Below are 27419 nucleotides of genomic sequence, written 5' to 3' on the forward strand. Positions count from 1 at the left end.
CATTTCAGCATTTCCTTTGAGCCTCGGCATTTCCAATCCCTCTTATCTATAAGTTTTTCATTAGCAGGAGAGGATCAGTCCCCCACAATCCATTGAGTCTTTTGTGCTTGACTCAAGGCGGGATGGGGGTGACCAGTTTAAATGGTGAGTGTTGTGTGGCTGGTGGCCATTTGACTTAGGTTCTAAGTTAGCTCTGACCTCTAGCCAATAATCTCCAAGCTACTGGACTCTGATGACTGGCAGACAAAAAACCAGCGTTCATTTTGCCCTTTAGTCACATTATACTCCCAAAGAACGGAAAATGGGGAAAACATTTTGAAGTGGCAGCAGGAACCGGAACCGCTGGGGCCTGCAAGGCCTCAGAAGCAGTGCCACAAAGGGGAAAGGGACAGCTTTCCTTGCATAAAATACTTTGGGAAGATTTTGAGAAGGTTAGCTCACAATGGTGGTCCTGTCAAGGATTGTACCAAAGAGCTTCATGCCTGCAGAGCCAGGGATCTCATAGTTTCATTGATGGTATGTAGCTGGTCCCTTGGTCACCAGACAAAATGACTAGCCTGAACTCCATGCTTTCCCATCCACATGAGATGTTCAAATCAGAAGTGAATCTCAGAGAGTCGTTTCACACTCCAGTTACTGTGGCCCATTGACGTGACCTTACTGTCTGAAAATGCTTATTCCTTTATGAGAGCTATTACTATAGTTCCCAAGTTTATCTGTGCGCCTCACTAAACCTTTTCTCATATATATTTCTGTCCAAGATTTCTCCTTGTCACAGGGAACACTTTAGGACGAAATTACAGCACGACAACAAAAAATGACCTTTAACAACCCCCCCCCCCCGTAGTCACGTAATGTGGGAAACCGGGTTCGCGTCTCCGCTCCTCCACATGCAGCTGCTGGGTGACCTTGGGCCAGTCACACTTCTGTGAAGTCTCTCAGCCCCACTCACCCCACAGAGTGTTTGTTGTGGGGGAGGAAGGGAAAGGAGAATGTTGGCCGCTTTGAGACTCCTGAAGGGGAGTGAAAGGCGGGATATCAAATCCAAACTCTTCTTCTTCTTCTTCAAGCTGTGTGCCTGAAGTTGGGCTTCTGAGTTCATGGAAGGAAGAAAGAATAGCTCTAATAGCAGGTGAACTTTGATACTTTAAAAATAGCTGTTTCCATCTAAGTAAGGATTTAGGATCCTAATTTTTAAGATGTTGCTGCGAAAATTCGACCCTATGATTCTGAAGGCACTTCAAAACAGCATGAAAAAAAGAAATTTATATCATCCTTGGGTAGACAAAAGCAGCTATCACAATGCCATTTCTCACCAATAGGAAGGGGAAGGAGTTGCCAGGAATGTGGACATGTGTTTGCGGGGAGCACAGCAGGATTCCAATACTTGGAGGACTTCTGGTCAATCAGGTTGGCACAGACCGTTAGAGAACGGCACCACCGCCTTCCCTTTCTGCCCATCAACAAGCCTATGCAACATTGTAGGATTAGCCATTTGAGGGCTGAGTCAGGAGTTTTACCCCACGTGGCACTCCCTACTCATATGTTAAAGCGCATGGTGATGTTGTATGTATCTGATTTACTTAATTGGCTGCCTGTTCTTTCATAGTCAGGAAATGTGGGCAGGAAGAGAAGTAAGTTTGGAAACCTTGGTAAGCACCCTAATTGAAACAAATTGAAATATTTTATTGTCACTTGTACAACTTGTATACAGTGAGATTACACGAGCACCTCCCACTCTGCTCTCTTAGTCTTAATTCCCCTTGTTTACGGACGCACATCCACCAAACCCGAAAGTCAGTTGCCCTGTTGTTATCTTTTCATTCAGCAGCCTAACAGCCCACAGATAGAAGCTGTTCTTTACCCTGTTGGTGCGACTAATCATGCTTCTATATCTTCTGCCTGAGGGCAGGAGATCAAGAAATTACCGGCCACGGTGTGAATCATCCCTGAGAATTTTCCTCCCTCTCCTGAGGCAACATTCTTCCGCTATTTCACCCAGCGGATTCATGGGACAGCCCATAATATCTTGTGCTGTATTCACCACCCTCTGTAGGCACTTCCTATCAGTTGATGTCAAACCAGCGTACCACACTGTACTACTACAAGTAACACACTTGGAGGGTGAAAGGATTGTTAGTCTAAGGTTACCAGATTTTTTTAAATGAATCCGGGGACACTTTTCAACTTCAATGGATTTTGTATGGGGACTGATTTGAAAATCTGGGGACTGTCCCTGGGAAACGGAGACATCCAGTAACCTAATGTTAGTCCACCTACTTACCATTGTCAGCTAGCAGAAGCCTTTGAATCCTGGAAACTTTAGCCTATCAAATGCTGCCCAGCATGGTTTGTGTGTGTGTGTGCGTGTTTGTGTAGCAGCCAGCTGCCTTCTCAACTTGTCCTTTGGATGAGCAGATGAGGAAGGCAAAGAGCAACATCTGATCGATCCATTGTATTTAGCCAGGCTGGCAATGCCCAGCAGGAGAAAAGGGAAGCCTTGTACCCAACTGTCTCCTCTATACTTCAGTTGTGTTGTTGTTTGATGCTTGTTGCAGAATAAGATGAATAAAGATGGCCTCAACGGATATCTCATGAATTAATTCTGGTAGGATGAGTGGGTGCCACATATTTTGACATTCAACATTTTAACTTGTTGAGAACAAAGCAAAGAATGAAAACAAAATCACCATTCATTTCTGTCAGCATCACAGTTGCAGTCATGATGTGAATCAATGCAGCTTCCTTGTATTCCACAAGCACATTTCTGAACATCTGGCCTGGAGCCTCCCCAGTACGTCTGTGTCTCATTGATTTTTCCAACCCACCAGCTGAATGGAATTCCATCTAAAAGACAAGTTAGAGAAATTTGCAATTTACTGTTCCACCTGTTTTCCTTCAACTCTAAAGGAAAAAAGATACCTAAATGAAAAGTTGCAAAATGTGACGTTTTTAAAAATAAAATTGGCCATACTTCTTTAAAATGCTAACATTTTTTTTTTCATTTTAATGTTTCATTATCATGAACTAAATTACTTTCAAAACTTTCTGCTTATATTACTGGAAAAAGAGAACTGGTAGTCCCTAAATCAGTCAGGCATGGTATTAGAACCATTTATCTTAAGGAGGCCACTTACACAATTTGCTTTATGACAGCATATGAAGAAGGAAATGCCCTCATCCCCCAAAATCTAGGTAATTTATTATGTGATGTAAAAATCAATAGATGATCAAGAGTCTACTAGTGAGGAAACTGCAAGTGTCTTATCTCATAAAGGTCTCATTTTGATAATAAAATATTAGTAAGTATATACTAATATACTAATTGAGCATATGCTCAACAGAGTTGTGTACAGTGGTACTTCGGTTGAAGAACAGCCCTGTTTACAAACTATTCAGTTTATGAGCTCTGCAAAATCAGGAGTAGTGTCCCAGTTTGCGAACTTTACCTCGGTCTAAGAACAGAATCTGAACAGTGGAAGGGCACTGGCGGTGGGAGGCCTCATTAGGGAAAGCACGCCTTGGTTTAAGAATGGTTTTGGTTTAAGAACAAACTTCTAGAATGGATTAAGTTCGTAAACCGGGGTACCACTGTACAGTCACACCTCGGTTGTTGAACATAATCCATTTGGGAAGACCGTTCGACTTCCGAAATGTTCGACAACTGAACACGGCTTCCAATTGGAAGCACGGCTTCCAATTGGTTGCAAGAGCTTCTTGCACCCAAGCGGAAGCCACGTTGGACGTTCGGGTTCCGAAAAACATTCGAAAACCGGAGCATTTACTTCCAGGTTTTCGGCATTCAGGAATCGAAACATTAAAAAATGGAGCCGTTCGAGAACCAAGGTTTGACTGTACTTACTGGGAGAACTGCAAATGTCAAGAGTAGGATAGTGTAGCAGGGGTTTTTTTTTGGCTCTCAATGAACTATAAGAGGAGTCTGCAGGATCAGGCTCATTCAGTGAAGCATCCTGTTCTCACAGTGGTCTGTAGGAAACCAGCAAACAGGACTGAAGTGCAAGAACACTCTCCTGTGGTTTCCAGAAACTGGTTTTCAGAAGTACTGCTTCCTCCAATTGTGACAGTAGCCAATGATTTGGGCTAATCTTCTTTTAAAGCCATCCAAGTTGATGGCCATTCCCTGCCTCCTGTGGGAGTCAGTTTCAGCTATGAAGGTGTGCCGTGTTAATCACTGTCACTTTAATAACTTGCCTGGTGGCAAGAAGCGACATTGCAGAGCCAACTCTGTCCGCAGCACTGGTTACAGTAAAAATGAGGGAGCCTTAATTCAACACTACTGTACATTAAGGCGAGAGATGCTGCCAGCTAAACAGAGCGATAAATGCACAAAATATACAGAAAAGGGTAATTACTAGAGGATATGAAGCATGAAGATAATCAATCTTAAAAGGAGAAGGAAGGAAGGTGAACTTTGCAATGAATGCAGAAGTCGAGGCACACGGGGAGAATAATGCCCTATTAAAGTGTATGGCAACACTTTGGTGAGTTCTGCTTTTGTTTGCGAGAAGCATTCAAGCTTTCAGCAACAACCCCCCACCAAGAATCTGGAACTTATGCCTCCCTTTGCCTTCCTAACAACTGTCAGTACATATTGCAGCTCACTGTTAGACAACTCCTCTGCTACCCTGGCAGTCTCTCTACTTGCAACATATCATCTCGCTCACATACTATTCAACCTGCCAGCCCAGCAGGTCTTCAAAAAAATAGAACCAGAAGATGAATAATGGCAAGAATGCTCTCCCAGATATTGTGTGTGTGTGTGTGTGTGTGTGTATTTAGCTTTACAATTTATCCTGAGTGGGACGTTGGTGGTGGAATAGGAAATCCAGATAAAAGGTCTACATAATTTATGAAAAATCTCATTTTTTCAAAATCCTGCATTCATACCCATATAAAAATGCCACAATTCAATGGTTCTGGAGTGCATCTATTTTCTATGTTCTCTGCCATTTTCTTCTGACTTGGGAGAAAACTATAAAGAGTTAGGGGATATTTAAACATCTAAAAAAAATAGATATCATACTGTGACTTTGTATCTTCTTTGAAATCAATAATATGCTATGGTTCGTCACTGATGCCTACTTATTAGACATGCAAATATGCTGAATATTTAGCAGGTATCATGAAAAATTTCCCTCTTCCTTTCACACGGCCTCAGATGATGAAGTGTGCAAGTAACAGTCCCTCTTCAGTTTATTAGGAAGAAACAAAGCTACCTCAGACCATTTTTCATCTTGTTCAGTTCTGGTAAGACTGACTGGCAATGACTGTCCAGGGTTTCAACAGGGGACATTCACACTTCTATCTGGAGATGTCAGGGTGTGAACAAGAGACCTCCTGCATGCAATGCAATCATCCTATCCTTGAACTATGGCACTATCTAAACACAGCAGCGGAAAGGTGTGCTAGGTGTGCACATGGAAAGCACTTTGCAGCATGCATCCATGTGATCAAAGCGTGCACCAGTGGAGTTTGCAGGGACTGAATGTGGGAATTTTTGCATGCAAGGCTCTCAGCTATGGTCTTTCTGTCAGGTGAACAACCGAGATCAAGGGATTTAAGTATTATATTATGTCAGGGTCTTGGGAGCTTTTTTCAGCCTAAAGACTACATTCCTTTCTGGGCAAATTTCCAAGGTTCATATGCTGGCCAGGGGGTGGGGGGTGGTACACAGCCAAAGGAAAAAGTTGATGGACCAAAAATGTAAATTTTCCCTTTGTACAGTAGGCTAGTTTCTACACATACTCTCACATCCCACTCTTTCCCCCTTCCAGACAAACTAGAGGTATTAGCGCTTTGAACAGGTTTGCTTGAACAAACTATTGGCAAAGGAGGTGGACTGGAATTTGCTTTGGAAATTGGGGGTGAATGCGTTTTGGCTAACAGAGCGTGCATTTCTGAGTTCTGCATTCTCAGATTACTGTGGAGTTTTCACACAAACAAAAGGATCCCGGAGGAAAGATAAGCCAAGTCTCCAGAATGTAATCCAATTTGCATGTTCATAGACCAGAGCTGTAAACTGTCCTCCTGAGGGGAAAAGGCAAGCCAACATAAGTTATCTATCTGAAAACCTGAGCTAGCTCTGCTTTGCGACACTATAGAACTGCTATGAAATTTTAACAAGCTGTACTACGTTAATTTCAATGTCAAGCCAGTCTAAAGCCATGTACAAATTTAGCAAAAACCAATGGAACATTTCTTCCGCTCTTCCCTATCACGAATAGCATAATAAATGTCTTATTACCCTTCTGGTGAAAATTGATTGTTTAACCTTGCAGATTTACTTGCTGAACCCCAAAACAATGTCACTTGCCCTTGCAATCAATGTGAATACCCCTAGTTCATTACCACCACCACTCTGAATTTGTGTTTAAATGAACCATCTGATAATAACACCTGGAATACATGTCACTATGACTCATCCGTATAGTTTAAGTTATGGTTTCCCAGTAGCAATGTATGGAAGTGAGAGCTGGACCATAAAGAAGGCTGATCGCCGAAGAATTGATGCTTTAGAATTCTGGTGCTGGAGGAGACTCTTGAGAGTCCCATGGACTGCCAGAAGATCAAACCTATCCATTCTTATAGAAATCAGCCCTGAGTGCTCACTGAAGGACAGATTGTGAAGCTGAGGCTCCAATACTTTGGCCACCTCATGAGAAGACTCCCTGGAAAAGACCCTGATGTTGGGAAAGATGGAGGACACAAGGAGAAGGGGATGACAGAGGATGAGATGGTTGGACAGTGTTCTCGAAGCTACCAGCATGAGTTTGAACAAACTGTGGGAGGCAGTGGAAGACAGGAGTGCCTGGTGTGCTCTGCTCCATGGGGTCACAAAGTCGGACACTACTAAACAACAACAACAATGACTCATGACAATTCTGACAATTTTCATAGCCACTTGTGTAACTGCTTCCTCTGTTTTACGCTGCAGGTTGCAGGTCTCCACCAACCTGCTCTAGAAAATTGGATACCATTGTGAAGCAGATGTGGACCAAAGGGGAGGAGAGAGAAAGAAAATGGAGAAGTTTTGTTGTATCACTGGTGTGACATGGGCTCTCATCCCCTATTTTCCCTGCTTCAATAACATGATAGAACATGGAACCTGATGCAGTTGTGCATCAAGGCTCCATCTCTGTGTTGTTTTTTAGTTGAAATCCACCAAGTTATCTGGAAAGCCATTTCCGAGCCTCGGGAGGAGAGGGTGTTGCGGGGCTGGCCCCTCCCACAAGCGCGGGGCTGGAGTTTAGCCCCGCGAGAGCCAGGGAATCCCCGGGGGCGTGCCTCTCCGCCTTCCCCCTGCCCGCCAATAGGCGGGCTGGGGAGGCGTGGCCTGGGCTATTTAAGGCCAGGCACGCCCCGGGATCTCCCTCTTTCCCCTCAGCAGCAGAGTAGCTTTTCCCAGCCCACCCACCCTTAAGTTAGGCAGTCTTGACCTTGCTATGGACTTCGGTTGGTCGCCGCAAGGGGCCTGGTAGGAATTTTTCCAAGTTGGCGACTTTGCAGCCTTTTGGTTTTTTCGCCTACCTCGTAGCAAATCGTCACAACTTTCACGGTTTTGGCGGTTAGGCATTGGCAGGGGTCTATTGTGATGCAAATGGATGGGGGGGAAGGACACGCCATCACCTTCCCCCGAGAAAAGGGTAGTCCGGTAGAGGACTCCGGGGGCGTTTGCCTTGTCCGAGACCTAGTAAGGTGAGGGCCGCCGGCACGCCCACGAGCGGTGACACCCGTGGGGGTCCTAGCTGGCGTACTCCAGCAGGACACCCCCACGGTTTGTGTTCAACCCTTCCCGGTTACTATGCCGGGTAGACATAGGAACCAATGCCTAAGGCCAATACCTTCAATTCTGTAATCAATAAAGTTGTGGCCATTTACGCCCATTAACCTTAACTGACGTGTCCTGTGTCTTCATTTCTTTGGGGGAGGGAACTTGCCACGCAAAAGCAAACCTGAAGCCTGTGCATAACGTGAGATGGGTAAGGCTATTAAAGGATTATAACAAAGCAGTGATTAGTCAGGCTTCTGCCTTGGTTGTGAATGTGAATAATCAGATGAAAGGAAAAGGTGGATTTGATGCAGCTAGTGAAAAAAGTAAACAGAGTATATAGAAATATTAGCATGTGACATCTTTTGAAGGTTCATTTGCATGCTTTTACAGGAACTGAAAGCAAATGAGGGCTTATTCACATTTCCTCTGGTCCCACTGCATTCCCCCAATGGAAAACCACCCTTTAGCATTCAATTGGAGCAAGCAGCAATTGGGTTCTCAGTGGATTGCTGTTCGTTGCAATTCAAAGCTAAAGAGTGGGTTTTCCCTGGGAAAGGAGCAAGGCAAAGGGAAAAATCTCTTGGACCCATACCATGCTTTCGACACATGCGAAAAGTGCAAGTATGGAGGAGCCCTGAGTCGTTGCTTCTGTCTAAGTTAAAAATAATGGTTCGTGCTATATCTTCCTTTCTTTCTTTATTACTCATTGCCTTACTCAACTGCTGTATTTGTCAGATGCACTCAGTACAAATTATACAATCCTAGGGGCAAGAGGGGTAAAATTATACAAGGGAAGTTTAATGTAGTTTCATACTCTTCCTTTTTCTCAAGTGGTGGAAAGGGCAGGTCTGCCGAGTGAATTTCTATTAGAAGGTCGTTCCCCTCCCAAGGGGGGCAGGGTTACAGGAGGCCATGTGCACTCCCTGTGTATGGGGGTGGTGGTGGTGAAGCCACCCGCGTCACTGGGAGTCCCAGCCATGTAAACGCCCCATGGCCGACCAATCCAGTTGACCGGGGTGTGTGGCTTACCCTATTTAAACCACCGTGCGGTCAGGGGCTCCTTCTCCTTGCCTCCTCTTCACCTCACCTCACCCCACCTCACTTGCCACTCCCCCTATTATTTTTCTTCCCCCATTCTTCTTCATATTTGTTTAAACCAATTCATAAACCAAGAACTTATGCATTGACCACTGATAATGAAACCTATGTTGCAGATATCTTTCCACATTTATTATGCTATTTTTGTGATATACAAATGACATGAGAAAACATCAGGCAAGGCCTCTTTCCACCTGCCTTGCCCCACCCTCCAGTCTCTGCTTCTCATTCTGTACTGTATTATGTTGTACATTGTGGTTTGCTGTGTTTTATTGACTGGAGTTTAGAAATTACTTATTGTAACTGTTAAGAGTCGGTTTCTGCTTAATGTTGAAATGCTGATGTTTAATATTATTCTATATTAATGTAATGAATGTTGAATGTTATTTTATTTGCATATTGTATATTGTATTATGCATATTGTCTTATTTATACAATGTTATTATCATCAAAACTTGGTATACTAGTTTGTATAACATTATTCTGGTTTATAAAACCCAATTAGAAGAAGAAGAAGAAGAAGAAGAAGAAGAAGAAGAAGAAGAAGAAGAACAACAACAACAACAAAAACAAAAACAACAAGCTAACAATCTGCTTCTTTACAAGACTGGCATGTGTGCAAATGCACATGAGCAAAAAGCAAGCACAAACAGTGAAAAGTAACTTTGGTCCTACAGCCTGCTATCGTAATCCAGTCAAAATCCAGTGGGGTAAAAGAAAAGAAAAAGAAATAATACCCAACTTCTTTACAGTCAAGGTTTTAAAAGCCACTGCAGGAACCAATGCTCCACAAACACATGAAATAATTTCCAAACTGCAGGCAGACTATTGATCTATGACATTTTTATAATGCTCTATTCTCTTCCTGCAATGTTTGTGTTTGTTTGTGTGTGTTTAATATCAGTGCAACTAATCCCCCAACTAAAAAAAAAATAATGTTTTGTAATACTTCTCTTTTCATAAACAAGATTGTGTGAAAATCTACAGACATGTTTTTAATCACACAAAAAAGGGGTGTGTGGGTTGCGGGTTTTTCAACATCAGGACTTTGCTTCTGTTATCAAGATACAATCTATATTTACTTTGCTGTTGGCAAAATTTTAAAGTCTTTTACATGTAGGCCAGGAAGGAGCTTTGTTATAATTTCTGCTAAACAGTAGGATTAGGCGAGAAATTGAGTTTGAAAGTAGTTAATGCTTTGAATGAAGCTCATTATAAATTGACCTTGGTGCTTTTTCTGGTTCAAAAGCTATTCAGCAATTTACAGGTTGGGGATTTGTTTGCTAAATCTTTTAAAAAGTTATTCTTTTTTTAAAAAAGCAAACTATAGTGGCAGGATGCCATAACCTTGGCAAGATTAAATATATACAGTGGTTCATTGAGTATAACACATTATGTAGCGTAATAAGATTTGTCTGCGTTACTTACCTCGCTTATTTGAAAGCCGTGACTTTTTGCAGTGGTAGGCAAGCTCTTGTTCACAGTGTTCTGCATGGTTAATTGTAGCCTGAAGCTGTTCTAGGTTGGCAGCATATTTGAAAAACACAGTGTGTGGGTTCTCTCGATTAGCACTTTTGACTCTAGTTAACTCGGTGTTGTTGTGCTGTATAACTGTCCAAGTGGTGTCTTGCAAAACAGACAGAAAATAGGCAGTCACATAAACATTGAACACCCAATATACACTTAGCAGTGCATAATAAACACATCCAAAACAACTGCCTTAAACAAAGAAAAAAATAATAATTTCCCCATGGCACTTCCTTCCTTCCTTCCTTCCTTCCCACTTCGGCCTGCACAACATCCCTCCTGAATTAGGGTTTAACTAGGATAATTTCTAATGTTAGTAACAGAATTTCAGCCTGCAGTATTTGAAAAAAGCTTCAGTTCCTTTGTTTCCTCCTTCTATATTACCGCCGATGCTCCTATACATATTGAAGAAGACTCAAGAGACAAAGAATGGTGAAATACTTATTGAATATAACAACAGAAGATCTATAAAACCAATTAACTGAATTATAAAAGAACAACCAGGTGGATTTCAAATAACTGGAGGGAGGTATTGTTACAATCCCTAGGGCATGTTAGCAGCTGTATTCTGTGGCTCTGCAGCCAAAGAGGGAGAAAGTTTCCCCTCCTTGCTAAGTGAGCCTTGGGTATGTGAGCCCAACTTACGCACCCAGCCCCCACTGGGTTGTGCTTGCCAAGGTGTGAACACCAAGCCTAAAGGGCATCCCCAAGGATCTTTGTCAAGCCAAAGGCTGTGGAAGGTGACCCAAGAGTGCCCTGAACCCAAAAATGCCTCGGGCTGCCTATACACAAAGTCCTTGAATTCCCTGAACTGCCTGCATTAAATGCCCAACAAACTGAATAATTCACTTCACGTCGAAAGGTCAATCAGGACAACCCAACAGTGCTCAGCAGGCAGAAAACGAGGAGTCCCTAGTGCCAATCAGGCGTCCTTGTGCCAAAACTATTCTACTCATTCCCCAACTAGGCAGCTGGCAAAAGCCATCTTGTAAAGGGAGGGAGGGTGCTACAAATGAGAAGAAGCAGCTGCCGGGAGTGGAACCGGCTTAAATATCCAGCCAGATGCTTCATCTTCTTGGGCCCTAAAGCCTCTGTGATCCCCAAGGTAGCTACCCCTAGGGACAGACCATCTCACAACTTCCTTAGAAAGGGGGAGTTTGACAACTCAGCTCTGCTGGAGAGTAGGAGTGCCATTGATAGAACACTGCAGAAAAGCATATTAGTTGCAATCATATTTACGACTGCACTGAGATTGTGAGTCTGATTCTTAAACAACAGCTTAAAAAAAACACCTAAAAGAATATTGATGCAACTGATAATATCTCATTAAGTGTGGGGATTGTGGGTGGTGTTTTATCCGTGCACAGAAAGACACATATAATCTTGATCATGGGTAGGCAAACTAAGGCCCAGTGGGTGGATCTGACCCAATCGGCTTCTAAATCTGGCCCGCGGACGGTCCAGGAATCAGTGTGTTTTACATGAGTAGAATGTGCCCTTTTATTTAAAATGCATCTCTGGGTTATTTGTGGGGCATAGGAATTCGTTCTTTTTCTCTCTCAAAATATAGTCCAGCCCCCCACAAGGTATGAGGGACAGTGGACCGTCCCCCTGCTAAAAAAGTTTGCTGACCCCTGATTTTGATGTATATGATTATATGAAGAATGCTATTTGTAGAATCTTATCAATGTCTGCTTGTGTGAGCCAGAGAGAAGACTACTGTACTTGCAAGAACCGAAAGCTGCAGCAAACTGGAGAACGGAGAATTCACCTTTTGTAAACATCACCATATCATTTGGTACTCAAAAATTAGAGGAGTTTAGATGGGGAGAATTTAAGAATCAGTGGTGTGGTTTTTTTGTGTGGCTCCTGTTTGAGAAATACAAAGTCCTGAAACCTGCTGAGCACTGCTGAGTTCCTGCAGGAACTTGTTCTATAATTTTCTGGATTGTAAAAGAAGCTGGCTGGGCATAATGGTTATCCGTTGAATACGATTTGGAGAAAGCAACCAATCCCTTCTGTAAAATATCATTTCCATAACTCAGTTTTGCACCTTAAGAAAATAATGCGGCTTCACTTTGCATCTCTCATATGAGGCAGTGATATTTAAGGCTGCAAGCCTATACACATTTAGCTGGCAGTAAATTCCACTGAACTCAATGGAGCCTACTTCTGAGGTGATTGCAACTGTGAGTCACCATGAATGGAAGTTAACAATCTCCTCTAGATATTGCTATGGCATTCATTGTCCATACAGTTCAATCAGACAAAAGCATGTCCTGTGTGTTGGGAGAGACCGACGCTCCATTGCAGAACAGTGCAAAACAAATTACAGTGCTGTATTTGACAGGGAAAGCTTCTTGCTGGACAGGAAAGTGAAATTTAGAACCTGCTGCTCAGCATGTCTTAGGGCACATTTTGTCTAATTTCATTTTTTATTAGTTTATCATCCTTTGCCCTTGCTGGATTCCTACCTTATGTAAGAGCTCACTCCTATAATCTTAGCCAGTCCACTGAATTTATTTATAGCCTATGTGTCTCCTAAGAAACTGAATCAATATTTTACAGTTAAGTGTTTTAACTATTCTGCAGGAACACCTTGCCTTAAGCTTCCTTTATTTATGGAAGCTTAGGAATGACTGACAGCAAAAGGAATATTTTTTAAAAGGCATGTAAATCAGCTATAGCAGGAATGGGGAGATTTGTGTGGTTGGGTCGATATTTTCAAGGATGTAGAATTATACCCTTTTACCTTGGAGCAAGCCTACTGAACTCAGTGGGAATTGCTTCTGAGTAAACAGAGATAGCTATGTCCTGTAAATGTGTCCGGTAGGCATCAGGTGAGCAAAACCTTGCTCCCTGTATAGATAAATGCAAAATGTCATCTTACAAAAACGTTCCATGCACACATTCTTGCCATCTGATTTGAAGCTGTGGACCTCAGGCTTGTGGTATTGAAAATGACCCCCCAGAAATAAAAGAGGATAGCAGCACCTCCCTTTCCATCTGCCTGAGAAGAAAACTGCATGCATATCAATGACAAGGCAGTAGTGTAAGAAATCTGGGCATCTGCCTCCATTGCTGCTAGTGGGAAAAGGGAATACCAGTTGTGAGGAAACAGGGAAAGAAAACAAATACTGAAGATTCAGCCTGTCAGATTGCATCTCTTGGTGAGGAACTGATCAATGAGATTTGCTTAATGTGTTGAATAAGGAGTGACTGATGAAAAAACTGGCAGATGTTGCCTAGTATACAGGAATAAATCAAACCACTTTACCTCAGAGGGCTGGCCTTTTGGCGGAGTTTAAAATCACCAGAGTGCTTAAATTGCACCCCTCTCCCCCTCTTTGATCAGGTCAAAAACTAATGAGTAGTTGTATCTCCCTTTCTCTTAAGAGGCATGGCAAAAGTTGTGCCAATTTCAATGTACATGAACAGGGCACTAGAGGAAATAGAGAGGAGTTTGCAATTCTTGGCTGGCATTTCTGTGTTCATTAAGACAATGTCCCTTCCTTTGTGCTGTAAGCTCAAGGGCGTTCTTCCGCTCTCCTTCCAGGTCCATGTTCTGAGCTGGAGAGGAGGAGAAAATAATTTCTACAGCTGCCTGGCACTTCTCAGATGCTTGCAGGGTCTCAGCAGTCCAGTGCAGCTGCAGGGACAATTTCTGCCTCCATTCCAGTATCGAAAGAAACCAAATACCAGTATACTCAATGCATATAAAAATCTAAAATTATTCAAGTAGAATAGACTTGGGATGCTAGGACCAACAGCAGCTGCCATGGGAAAGAAACCTGTTCACAATCAGGCATTCCAATATAATGGAAGAAGTTGTGGATAAATGCCTGGAATATGGATCTGTGGCCTGGTTGGGTTAATTCAAGTTCCATTGATTTCAATAGGACACACTTAAGTCCCCATTGAAATTAATAGGCCTTAAAAGTGCTTAATTTTGGCTGATTACAGCTGCAAAAGAAGGTGCGCCCATCATTTTTAAACACCCAGCTGTAAAAGGCAAATCAATAAAATTAAATTAAATCACCTGAAATGACATAATAAAGACAAGGGGGGATGCATTTGCAGCACTATACATCACTTTTGAATGTACAGAAGGAAATCAAGTTTTTAATAAACTCGATAATCTTTTCAGTAAAAGCTTTTTTCTCAATTCCTTGCATACTTGCAGAGCTAACTTCTCAAAAGTAAAACTCTTCAGAAAATGAAAATTGAGTATGAGAGAAACCCACTTACAAATGGTGCTACGGGGGGGGGGGGATAGTAGCCTCACAATCTGAGCCTACATTGTTGCTGTAATTTTCCTGCCTTATTCATTTCCAATATTCTGAGCTGAGAAGTCACCTTCATTCTGTTTCATTCTTTAAACTCACAAGTTCCAAAATAGGTACACTTCCTACTTGATAGATTGTGTTTCAATGTAATGAACATGCACGCAGAGACGGCCATGAGTTAAGGGATTTATCACCTTACCTGTCATATTGCAATATACAAGAAATGGTCCCAGGGGGCCACTCCCATCTGAGTCGATATAGTAAAAGCCCGAAGTGTTCCCTCTGTGCTTATAGGCTTCACACGATTGCTCATAAATAGCTGTAAGAGAACATCTTCCATCACAAACATAATGGCATTGTTTGCATTTTATCTGAAACGTGAACATTTGTCGGGGTGGGGGTCGGAATAGACAGCACTAGGGCTGGGCGATAGCACTTTTCAACAGCCAAACATTTCGGAGTGGCAAAATACTGCGGTGTGGAAAAAGAAAACTTATTTTGAATGAATGTATATAAATGAAAATATCAAATGCTCAGCAGTGACTACATTATTACATGAGCACTGTTCCACAGCATTTGATATTTTCATTTATATACATTCATTCAAAATAAGATGGGTTTATGAAGCAATTCTGTATCCTCCCACTATGCTGACGAAGAATTCTACGAAACAGTAGTCAATATCCGGAATCACTGTTCAGTGTTGGACATCATATTTGCTGAATACACAAAGCTTCACAGCTTGTCTTTTATCGTACAAAGTTTGGTACCTTGCTTCATTTAAAGATTTTCAGAGACTTTGAAACTAAAGATTTCATTTTGTACTTGTTATGGTTTGAAGGAATTCTATAAAGATTGTCTATTACGTATGTATATGGTCACTGTGTTGCCGAGACATTGCTGACTCGTCCGTGAGGAGCAGGATTTCGAGGGTTGATTTGCGCACCTCAGTTGGGGCTCCTTTAACTGATCACTGTGGCGTGTGCCAACCATGCTCCCCTCAGCTGAACAGTTTCATGGAGCCCCCACACTGCCGCCAGCTCATGGGAGCCAGCGCTGCGGTAAGGGCAGCTGCACACTCCTCAGTCGAGCAGTTTAAAGAAGCAGAGGGAGGAACAAACTGTATTGGCACCTCGCTTGTTTCTCGCTCTGCATTGTATGAGGGCAGAATGCGATGGCGGTTTCACTCAATGATATATCGCTGCTGAAACTGTCACTGCTTCTGAGTCCCTCTGCTAGCAGCGCCGTTGGAGGAAGGAACTCTAGCGGATGCTGCCAACAGAGGTACTCAGGAGCGGTGGTGGTTTCACCACCGCTGAGTGAAGCCGACATCGCGATCTGATCCTCATGCCAGTCCTGGGCGATATATTGATATATCTCCCAGGCCTAGACAACACATGCATTCAAATCTGAGGGAAACCGATGAAATTCACACACACAAAGTTGCACCACTCTTGGCGTAAGTAAACAGCATTTACGCTCCTTTAAATAGAAAATGACTGAGTGCGTGTTTCTCTTCACCTCCTGAACAACAACGTTCGCAGCGGAAATATCCAGAGGTGGGTGGCCAATCATGCAGTGTCAAAATGTGAATAATATAAAGAAACTTGCTTTATCTCAAAATCACAAGGAACTGAGTAATAACCAAGCCACAGCAGAACTCTGCGTTGCTGGAAACTGTGTCCTCCCTAAAAGAGGGCACATGCTGCAGTGAGACCTGGAGACTGATCTCCTGGTTGTGGGTGGGTCTACTGGATAGCCACAACACCCAATTAGGAGGTCCCTCGTTGCTGGGTGTAATCTGGCCAATGGGGTGCAGTCTAAATGAATCGAGGGACCTATATAAACCCATGCATGTGTCCCATAGCTTCCTGTTTCAACTCATGCATCGGAACACCCGCCCACCTCTCCCTAATTTTAGGGCCTTTTGCGATTGACCTTGCTATGCAGTCGTGTGTCATCTGTCGTTGGGACAGGGCACGGCAGGAATTTCCCCCACTTGGCTGATTGGCTGTGGCCATTTGGGTTTCGCCTGCCATGTAGCAATTCGTCACAACTTGTAAGGTTGTGGATAGGCATTGGTTCATGTGATAGGGATGGGAGAATGGTCTTGCCACCCCTATGTGAAGGGTATTCTGTTAAGTGAATCCAGGGCCTCAACTTGGTTTGGTCAACCCCTGAGAGGGGGTTGTGCCCCTGCATGAGTCCAGGGGAGCATCTGGGGAGTGAACAGAGTCTGTTCCCAGGTTTTCCACCTGCCTCAGGTGTTCACCCTTGGCTGACCTATGATAGAGCTCTGGGTTAGCACTATCTGCAAGGGTGCAGGGTCTAGTCGAACCAGAGCCTATGCAACCACTCACTTTTCTGTAATCAATAAAGTTGTGCCCTAAATTCTGCCAAAAACCAAAATTAAAATTTGAGTCAAATGTGTCTTTATTTAAAGGGGAGGTCTCTGGCTTCTACCAGTGCAAGACCTTGCCTGCCATGAAGGTTCCTGCTACATTTGCCAAAACTGTAGGCAGATGGGAGTTGCCAGTAAAGCAGGGCATTCCTGGAGTAGGGAGGGATGGAGTTAAGCTGACTAAGAATCCACAGTGCATGGTTAATGGTGGAGTTATGCATGGTCTCCAAAACCTATTAGCTCCCATCCCCATATTCTTCTGTGCCGTAACATCCATACCATGACGCACAAGAATCTTCACATGTCCACCTGCCGTAAAGATGGTTGACAGGGGATGGGTGGGGCTTTAGGAAAGTGAGATACATCCCAAAAGTAGTTTGAGAGGCATAGACTTAAACTGCATCTGCCAGTGCCAATATGTGCCAGAGGCATGGCCTCTCCATTGATCATAATAACAGAGCACCAGAGACTTAATAGCATCTTCATCAGTCTCTTCTTGTGTCAGAAAAGGCCACTGTGATGAACAGCTATGCTGTGTAGGGGTTTCAACAGGCAGCTATAACAGATGGTGGGGGCTGTTTTAGCATTGTTTTAGTCAAATGAATGGCTTCTTTCTGCCAGGACCCGAGCTCCGGGTCCAGTGATCTGTGTTCCCAGTGCAGCAAAACATTTCATCAAGCAACAATATGGAAGCTACGGGAAATATGTTTCAAGCTTAAAATCAAGTACATATTGATTGACATTCTCTGCTTATGATCCTGGTCAATTAGAAAGATGTTGCCCCCTTTCCTGCTTGGAACAGCTGGACCGAGTAGCTCTCAAACCTTTAATTTAAGGTTCAATAAGCAGTAGCAGTTCTGGCTTGACGGTTCATCATATATTGTGGCAGCCAAGTTCAAAAGAGATTATCGGCATCATCTAGATTGATTAGCTTCACTTCATCATAAGGAGCTGTATCCCAACTAAGGCTTACTCAGAGTAGAACTCGTTGAAATTAATGGACCTAACAGCCATGTTCATTATTTTCAGTGGATCTGACTAAAAGTCTCAGGGCATATTACCACAATAATTTTAAACCACTATCTTAAAACCAGTAAACAATTTACAATCATAATAATGGGGAGGATCCTAAAAATGATGAAAGCTATTCAAAAAGGGTGCCAGACTCATATCTGTAGGGAGGGAATTCCACAGCTTTTGACATAAAGTTACAAAAATGGACTTCCAACGGCTGAGGTTAAAAGCCACTCACTATAATCTACCCAAACTAAGGCCACTCACTATAATCTACTCCACATCTAAAGTGCATTAGCTGAAACTTCCAAAATAACCCATCACCATCTTACAATTATGCTATACAAAGCTGTTAATTTCTAAATGATATTATGCAGTTAAAATTGTCGATGTTTAGCCTATATTTAACTTGAATGCATACCAAATACGATCAAATTGAAACTTTCTTTCAAGGCAAAAGGAAACTTGTTTACAAAAGGAGAAGTCAGTAAGGGGGGGGGGGGTAAAATAATTATGAAGAACAAAAATACTCACACTTTTTTCTAAATTTATTTATGCATGAGAACAATACAGTACAAGTTCTGAACACCGGGTGAAGCTTTTATCCAGAAATACAATCTGTAATTGTTCGAGTTTTTTCCTCCTAGGTTTTTAAACAATCAGGCAGTATGACAAAAACCAGATTGAAAGCTTCAGAAGGTAAGACAGCACTGTTGTTCTCTATAGAAAGTTTAACACAAATAGTAGTTGGGGATGCTGGCACAAATTGATTTCTCTGAATTCCAATGTGAGCCACACCTCATGGACTCATAAGTGAATGGAAGAACAACGATCCTTCAGATCTTGCACGTCTCCTGATTTTGTGATCCTGTTCTTGGTTCTAAAAACGTACCAAAATGCATTTGAAATGGTGTAATTTTAGGTACGTTTAGGAAAACATCCATGCAGATGAAATATATATTTAAGTATATATTTGTGATGGAACATGTACATAAATACACATTTAAATCTGAGTTTTCATACAGATTTTTCTAACAGCAACCCCTCTTAAAATATAATAGTGCTGGAATGAGTGGTCTTCACAATTTCTCTAAAATAGAAGGCTATATGCATTTCAAAAAGGAACAACCAACCAAACAAACAAAAACACTTTGCAATTAAACATTTCTCCTCTAAAATAAAGTTTTTTAAAAATATAATAAAATACCTAAGACTTACAGTAATGGCATGTAGCTCCCATGTAACCTGTGTTTGCACAGCTGCAATAGAAACTATTCCAGGACTGCGAACATTCACCACCATGTTCACAGTAATTGGGAAGACATCTTCAAAGACAAAAGGCAACATGTAAACATTTTAAATAGAGTTACAGAGAAGGTATAGTTAAAAGACAGATCTCTCTAAAGTACAGCAGAATAATATGCTAGGATACCAGTGAGGGGCACTCCTGGATCCTCTGGCCTTTGGTGAATGACCAGTTTGGGTAATTAAATTTATTTATTTATTACACAAAAATTTATAGATCGCTTGATTGTAAAAAGCCTCAAAACCTTTCACAAAAAATATAGGAAGCTAAAATCAAGAAAATAATACAACACGACTTTAAATCGTACAAAAATTAATATACTAAAACAGATCCTAAACATCTGAGGTAGTCTTGCCTAACTAAGGCAGTTTTTTAGCTGAAGCCAGAAAGAGTACAGTTGTACCTCAAAAGTTGAATGCCATGCGAGTCGAACGTTTTGGCTCCCAAATGCCACAAACCAGGAAGTGAGTGTTCAGGTTTGCGAATGTTCTTTAGAACCTGAACATCCAACGTGGTTTCCACAGTTTCTGATTGACTGCAAGGGCTTCCTGCAGCCAATTGGAAGCCACACCTTGGTTTTCAAACGTTTTAGAGGTGGAACGGATTCCATTCGATTTCCGGGGTACGACTGTACTGGAAGTTGCCTGCTTGATCTCAATAAGCAGGGAGTTAATTCTGTGTCCAGGGCAGCTGTTTATCAGCTCCATCTGGTACGCAGGTTGAGACCCTACCTGCCTGTGGACTGTCTCACCAGAGTGGTGCATGCTCTAGTTATTTCTGGCTTGGATTACTGCAAGGATCTCTACGTGGGGCTACCTTTGAAGGTGACTCGGAAACTGCAATTAATCCAGAATGTGGCAGCTAGATTGGTGACTAGGAGTGGCCGCCGAGAGCATATAACACCGGTCCTGAGAGATCTGCACTGGGCCCCAGTACATTTTCGAGCACAATTCAAAGTGTTGGTGCTGACCTTTAAAGCCCTAAACGGCCTCAGTCCAGTATACCTGAAGGAGCGTCTCCACCCCCATCGTTCAGCCAGGACACTGAGGTCCAGCTCCGAGGGCCTTCTGGCAGTTCCCTCCCTGCAAGAAGCAAGGTTACAGGGAACCAGGCAGAGGGCCTTCTTGGTAGTGGTGTCCTCCCTGCGGAACACCCTCCCATCATATGTCAAGGAAATAAACAACTATCTTACTTTTAAAAGACATCTGAAGGCAGCCTGTTTAGGGAAGTTTTTAATGTTTAATGCTATGTTGTGTTTTTAATATTCAGTTGGGATCCTCCCAGAGTGGCTGGGTAAACCCAGCCAGATGGGCGGGGTATAAATAATAAATTATTGCTTTTGTTATTATAAAACTGTAGGTGTAGCCACACTAAACAATCGAGTTCCTACAAATGCAGTATGGATATTATGTGGCACCTGCAGTTTTGCCAATTATGCCGATCAAGAAGCAGAAGCAAAGTCACACTCCCCTTTGCTGCTCTCTGCAGAGGTCATCCCTCAGAGCAACCAAGGTTGACTCAGCTCCATGGACTAAGAAATAACTAAAGAGGGAGCTTCGACAGAAGAGAACATAATATGTAGTTATTTCTGACTACATGATAAACATTTTGATTCAGCCTTAGAAACAGATGGAAAAGCAGATCTTGTATTTGTCACCTTTAAATGCATCACATAGCTTAAAAGGAAAAAACCATGTACTATAAATAATCAGAAACTGCTCTGCTAAAGACCACCTTGACAAGGCATAATTTAAACACAACAGTTTAATCTACCACATACATCTCAATAGCAGCTAATAAATATGTAGGGCGATACAAGCTTGGAAGGAAATTCTAATACTTGCTTGAATGTTTTCATCTGGCAGCCACAAGATCTTGGATCTTGAGAAATCTAATAAGTATCCCTAGGCTATCTATAGGTTTTCCATAGGGGGCTTGATGTACACTCAGAGCAAATGCATCTGCTATCTTCTGTGTCTGAGGATACACAGACTTCAGAAGACGTTTACCAAACAATTTTTGCCTTTAAAATAATTTTGGGCTGGCTTACTAAATGCACCCATAGACCGAGAAAGCAGAAAAGCCACCCAAAAGAAAAGCAAAAGTAAATAAGTATCAAGAAACTGTTGGGATGGGGCAGGAGACTTCAAGAAGAATGGATTTATTTCAGGGCAAAAGCAGCAGTCAGAAGAAGGAATCGACATGCCCTCGCCTCCTGAAGGACTGCTGCTACAAATCACTCTTTTCAGGGAGAAGCAGCTGCCAGACTAACATTTTTACGTGGCCAACTCATATGAGATATAAAGTCCAGAAAGGAGAGCAATTTGAAAAGACCCAAACATTCCAGCATTAGCCGTGTTCAAAGTTAATACAGTCCACCAAAAAATGAAACTGTTCTTACCTGTCTATAATGCCACACAAATCTATCTGAAGGTCACTGAAGTTTCCCATTGAGTTCTGTTGAACTGAAATTAAATCCACTGCTTTGTTATCAATGGAAATTAGTTTCATGCACCCAAGGAAACCACCAATTGGATTTTTACATTCTGAGCTGTTGGCATTAGAAGGACATCCTGGAAACATAACACATAAGAAAGAGTTAACTGGGGGGGGGGGAGGCTACTCTAAAGCACACAAAAAAGTATCTATTTCCTACAAAAGAGACAAAAAACTTTGACTCCTGGGTTGGCTTGGTCCCACTCACTTGTGATCTCCAGGCAGTACAGTGGTACCTTGGGTTAAGTACTTAATTCATTCCAGAGGTCCGTTCTTAACCTGAAACTGTTCTTAACCTGAAGCACCACTTTAGCTAATGGGGCCTCCTGCTGCTGCCGTGCCGCCGGAGCATGATTTCTGTTCTCATCCTGAAGCAAAGTTCTTAACCCGAGGTACTATTTCTGGGTTAGCAGAGTCTGTAACCTGAAGCGTATGTAACCTGAAGTGTATGTAACCTGAGGTACCACTGTATTCAGAGGCATAGTGGTAGAAATGGAAAATAATTCTCTGATAACTTTTGTACAACATCTAACCGCAGGCATTCATGTTTAGTTACAACCCACAAGCATAAGCTGAAAATATTGGTCACTGTTTAGAAAGTTATAGAATGATGGCTCTCAAAATAAAAGCTCATACAAAAGGAGCTGGCAACAGCTCCACATCTCTCTGCAGTCCCATGACCCTAAAACTCCTTGAGTGTCACTCTTGTGACATATCAGGAAATCCCATCACAGTCACAGTTCCACTTCTTCACTAGAGAGGCAGAGCCAAAGATTTACACAACATGTTTTAATGGTCTGCCTTTCGGCAGCAGAGTTACAAGTCTGAAACTTAACATTCATTCATAGCAAATGTGCAGCCTAGATGTCAGGTCTCCCAGTGGGGACCTGAACCTTAGACGTCATCAGGCATATTTCGCTTTTTGGATATCACAGGGTGCAGTGGCCAGACAATATTATTGTTGTAACTAGAGTAGGGACAAAAAGGTCTCAGCCAGAAACTATAAGACAAGTACCCCTAGTAACATGAGTAATGGGGCATTATGGACCTGCTTCTTCTGGCAGGGTGATGCTCGGACCATATAGTGGCAAATGTTTTATGGCCCCTGGATCCATGTGGGATTTTGCGTGACAGCTTTACCAAGCTATCCACTATAACCCCCAGGTCTCATTCTTTGTTTTCCATTCACAGTCAATCAATTTAGGGTTTTGTGTGTTGTGTTGTGTTGTGTTGTTGTGTTGTGTTGTGTTGTTGTGTAACTTTGGTGCATTCTGCTTTTATTTCCGCCCCAGCCTACAAAAGTAGTCTTCAGCTTTAAAAGGTTTTGATTGCCTGCCAACACTACCAGGAATGCATCAGAATAGCACCACAGCATGCTTCTTACAAAATTCAGTTAACAACAACAACGAAAATCCTTTTGGTTTATTACATTGGCTCCAAAATGCTAGGGAATCACAGCTGTGAAGGGCCATACCCTTAACATTTTCATTACATAGAGAATATTGATATGGTGTGGTATCTTATCTTGTAGTTAGCTCCAGCTTCACCACTCTGTTGGAGACGAGTGGCTGTCAGTGGCAGAGTGGCAGACCTAAGTCCGAAATTTGTTTGTTACTGGAATAACTTCATGGAATCTATGCAACTACAGTGGACCCTCAGGTCATGTTATCTTCGGGAAACATAACTTTCGGGTTGCAAAAGCGCCAAACTCAGAAGTGTATACTTCCAGGTTTTGCAGCGCACACATGCACAGAAGCACTCTATCACACCGCACACTTTTTGGGGTATGTAAGGACCCCCGGAATGAATTAAGTTCATATCCAGAGGGTCTGCTGTAAAGCTATCATTCCATGTTGCAAGTGGCAATGTCTGGTGACTAATGTCATTCATGTCGAATGACAGTTAAGCCATGTTCACATGAGGAACGAACCATAAAACCTTGCCCCTCCTTCTCATTATATGATGCGACTCAGCTGTCTCACACTTAACAACAGGGCCACAACTGTGACTCTGCAATAAAATCTACAGTAGCCATTCATTGTTAATATAATTGTCATCACTGTCATCAGCATCCCGTATTCATCTATTATTTTTAGATACTCCGCAGATGTAATATCTGAGCACATCCAAGTATTAACAAAATATATTACAGAAATGAAACTTAATGCTGAAAAGATGCGAGGAAAAAGGAAACAAATTAACAATTAGATCATAGTGAGCAGCATATGGAAATTGGTAACTCTTCATTTTCTATGTAACACTGTGTTCCACAGTGAAAGCCCTTGGTGAAGTCATCAGTTTGAACTATAAATGTTAATAGGTTATTCGGGATGACAAATGATGCCTTTTACTTCTTTTCTTGATTTTTTTTTTCCTTACAGGACATTGCCGCCTCAAGACTGATGTACTAAGACATTACTTCGATTTTAATCAAACAGTGTTGCCTCTTGGGTGATATTAGTCAAATGACTTGTTGTCTCATAATATTAGCAGGCAATAACTTAAGCCTGCATTAACGATGAAACCAGCCTTATAACTTTCAATGAAACCCTTTTCAAGTTGAAGCCTACTTTTGTAGGCTAGGTGAAATAAAAGCAGAATACCTAAGTTATATAACACCAGGAAATATATATATCTGTATGCAAATTGTGCATGACTAATTACAATTAAAATGAAGGGGGAATGTGGCATTCGTACGGAGCCCCCGGTCGTCTCACGGACTATTGACCTGTACACCACTAATCCGCTGCCACCAACCAGGTCCTCCCTGGTAAAATCACTTCAGTCTCAGTCAGCTTTTCAGTTCATAAAGAAGAGTGTATTTTATTTCAGACTTAAAACAAAACTATTACAGCATTCCAAACAGTGTTCCTCTTTACTTTCTTAGTCTTATGTTCCTCTCTCCATCACTGCCACCACCCCACACTCACAGACCAACTGCCCTAACTGTCTCGCTATTACCAACTGCCTTTCCCAACCAGCCAACCCACTCAAACCAACCAACTAGCAAACCTCAACTCCCAACTCCCAAACCTCAACTCTCAACTCCCAAACCTCAACTGTCTTTTCAGAACCTCCCACTCTAGCTTTTACTCCCCCCTCACATTCTCACTGGCCAATCACATCACACCCATTTTTAACTCTTTCCTTGACGCATCCTAGGGCAAACGCCACAGGGAACAAAGAAGAATGAGACTTTGGGGTCACAGTGGACACTCGATGAAGATGTCGACCCATTATGCAGCAGATGTGAAGAAGCTGCATTCCATTCTTAAGGTGTTTAGGAAAGGAACTGAAATGAAAACTACCAATGTAAGACACAATTCTTTGGTACTGCCACAGCCGGAATACTGCACATGGTTCTGGTTGTCTCAGCTCAAAAGGATATTGTGGAGTGGGAGACGTTGCACAAAATGGCAACTAAAATGATCAAGGGAACTCCCCTATGAGAAAATGTTACAGTACTGGGGGCTTGTTCACTTAGATAAAAGGTAACCCCCTGCAGGTAAAGGTAAAAAGGTAAAGGACCCCTGGATGGTTAAGTCCAGTCAAAGGCGACTAAGGGGTTGCGGCACTCATCTCGCTTTCAGGTCGAGGGAGCTGGCGTTTGTCCACAGACAGCTTTCCAGGTCATGTGGCCAGCATGACAAACCACTTCTGGCACAATGGGACACTGTGACGGAAACCAGAGTGCACTGAGACACCATTTACCTTCCCACCACAGCCAGCGGTACCTATTTATCTCCTTGCACTGGCATGCTTTCGAACTGCTAGGTTGGCAGGAGCTGGAACAGAGCAACGGGAGTTCACCCCATCACAGGGATTCGAACTGCCGACCTTCTGACTGGCAAGCCCAAGAGGCTCAGTGGTTTAAACCACAACACCACCCGCCCCTGCAATACCGGAATCTCCATATTCCTTCCATCTTCACTGATACAAGGTGAATTTCTTACGGATAGTGAAAACTACATGTGGCCCAGTGTCTCTCTCACTGACCCCAAACTCCTGTGTGCTTGATGGCGTTCACACTGACTTGAAGCATATGGAGGCAGCTATGTCTTACTGGCCTCAGAGAGGATGGAACAACAATGACATGGTTGCAAGGCATACCTGACCAATTGAAGTACAGTGGTACCTCAGGTTAAGAACTTAATACATTCTGAAGGTCCATTCTTAACCTGAAACTGTTCTTAACCTGAGGCATCACTTTAGCTAATGGGGTCTCCCGCTGCCACCACCGCGTGATTTTTGTTCTCATCCTGAAGCAAAGTTCTTAACCTGAGGTACTAATTCTGGGTTAGTGGAGTCTGGAACCTGAAGCGTCTGTACCCTGAGGTACAACTGTACTCAATTATATATCCTCTGATCTGGAACTAGGATGGTTCTTTGCTCTTTTCAACAACTTTGGAAACTAAATCCTCATTACGCAGGAAGGCCATTGGCTTGCAATAAGGGAACATTGCTTACTACATATTTCTGTTCAGCTTCACTTTCATTTCAAAATGGTCCATTTAGGAGGGAAGCAGAGTTTGATAATGCTTAGAATTTTAGCTTTTTAACTTTTTAGTTGTTTTCCAGAGCAAAGATAACGATATAAAAAGATATCGCTCTAAGGTTCCTTCATATGCACCTGTCTCTAAAACAATACAATAACAAAAAATTTCCTAGGATTCTTTTAGGATTCTTTTGGTAAAGAATAAATCACTCACCACCATTATTAACAGAGCAGATGGTCAGATTTCAGATGTTCATATATATCAAAGTGAATGAAACCATTTAATATGTATGATAGAATTTGATGAATTTGCTGTGTTTTCTCTCTCTTTTATCATTAATCTTCCCTTGCTGCTTACTTTTTAAAATACAAGGTCTGATGTGAAGGCACCTTCTTGTCTCCCACCTCGAGATGCATGACTATGCTGCCTGACCTCAAAACGATAGAGAATTTGAATACTAATTACATCTATGCAGGGAGGGAGACACACAAATCTCCACACCTTTTAAGTATTCTGTCTTCCAGATTTAAAGCAAACAAAACTAGCTACCACAAACTTGGCATTTTACAATACAAATCAACAGAACCACTTCTGGGGAAAATGGAACAACTGAGATAATACAGGGAAAACATTGTATGCCATAGTGCCTGGATTAAAGGGAAAGGGATGGGAAGAGGCGGCACTATCAGCCATTATTTTAGAAAGTTGCAGGGTGAATGACTGGGCTACAAATCGGAAGTGCTGAACTTCTGATTTCATGCATTCTTCCCGAACTTTTCCACAACAGTTTGAGTAGAGATTAGTGCTTGGACTACACTGTCCAAATTTTTGGCTTGATCCCAAAGCTTTCTCCCAGTGAGGTTGGGGTTATGGGTAAGTAATTTCCAATGTGCCTGGCATTAATTTTCTGATAAGAGATTTATACTGATCTCCTCAGGTAAGATACCCAGTAGGACTAAGAAAGGACCACATGGTTCAATTTAGATTCACATTTGGCGCTTTA

General features: G+C 42.4%; 1 protein-coding gene across 6 annotated transcripts in view; it reads right to left on the reverse strand.

The window, feature by feature from the left end:
• Positions 1 to 27419, reverse strand: part of CNTNAP4 (contactin associated protein family member 4) — a gene marked incomplete at its 5' end in the record, with an annotated part of 292590 nt that overhangs the window by 74346 nt on the left and 190825 nt on the right. For all 6 annotated transcript variants that reach the window (XR_014224342.1, XM_082241506.1, XM_082241505.1 and 3 more), the window contains 5 exons: positions 2691 to 2847; positions 10319 to 10516; positions 14903 to 15022; positions 19337 to 19443; positions 21826 to 21997. Coding sequence is in view for 5 of the 6 variants with exons in the window: in XM_082241506.1 (XP_082097632.1) it covers positions 2691 to 2847; positions 10319 to 10516; positions 14903 to 15022; positions 19337 to 19443; positions 21826 to 21997 (754 nt within the window). The remainder of the gene's footprint in view (positions 1 to 2690; positions 2848 to 10318; positions 10517 to 14902; positions 15023 to 19336; positions 19444 to 21825; positions 21998 to 27419) is intronic.

The sequence above is a fragment of the Podarcis vaucheri genome (assembly GCF_965113315.1).
Source record: "Podarcis vaucheri genome assembly, chromosome: 11".
NCBI classification, from domain to species: domain Eukaryota; kingdom Metazoa; phylum Chordata; class Lepidosauria; order Squamata; family Lacertidae; genus Podarcis; species Podarcis vaucheri.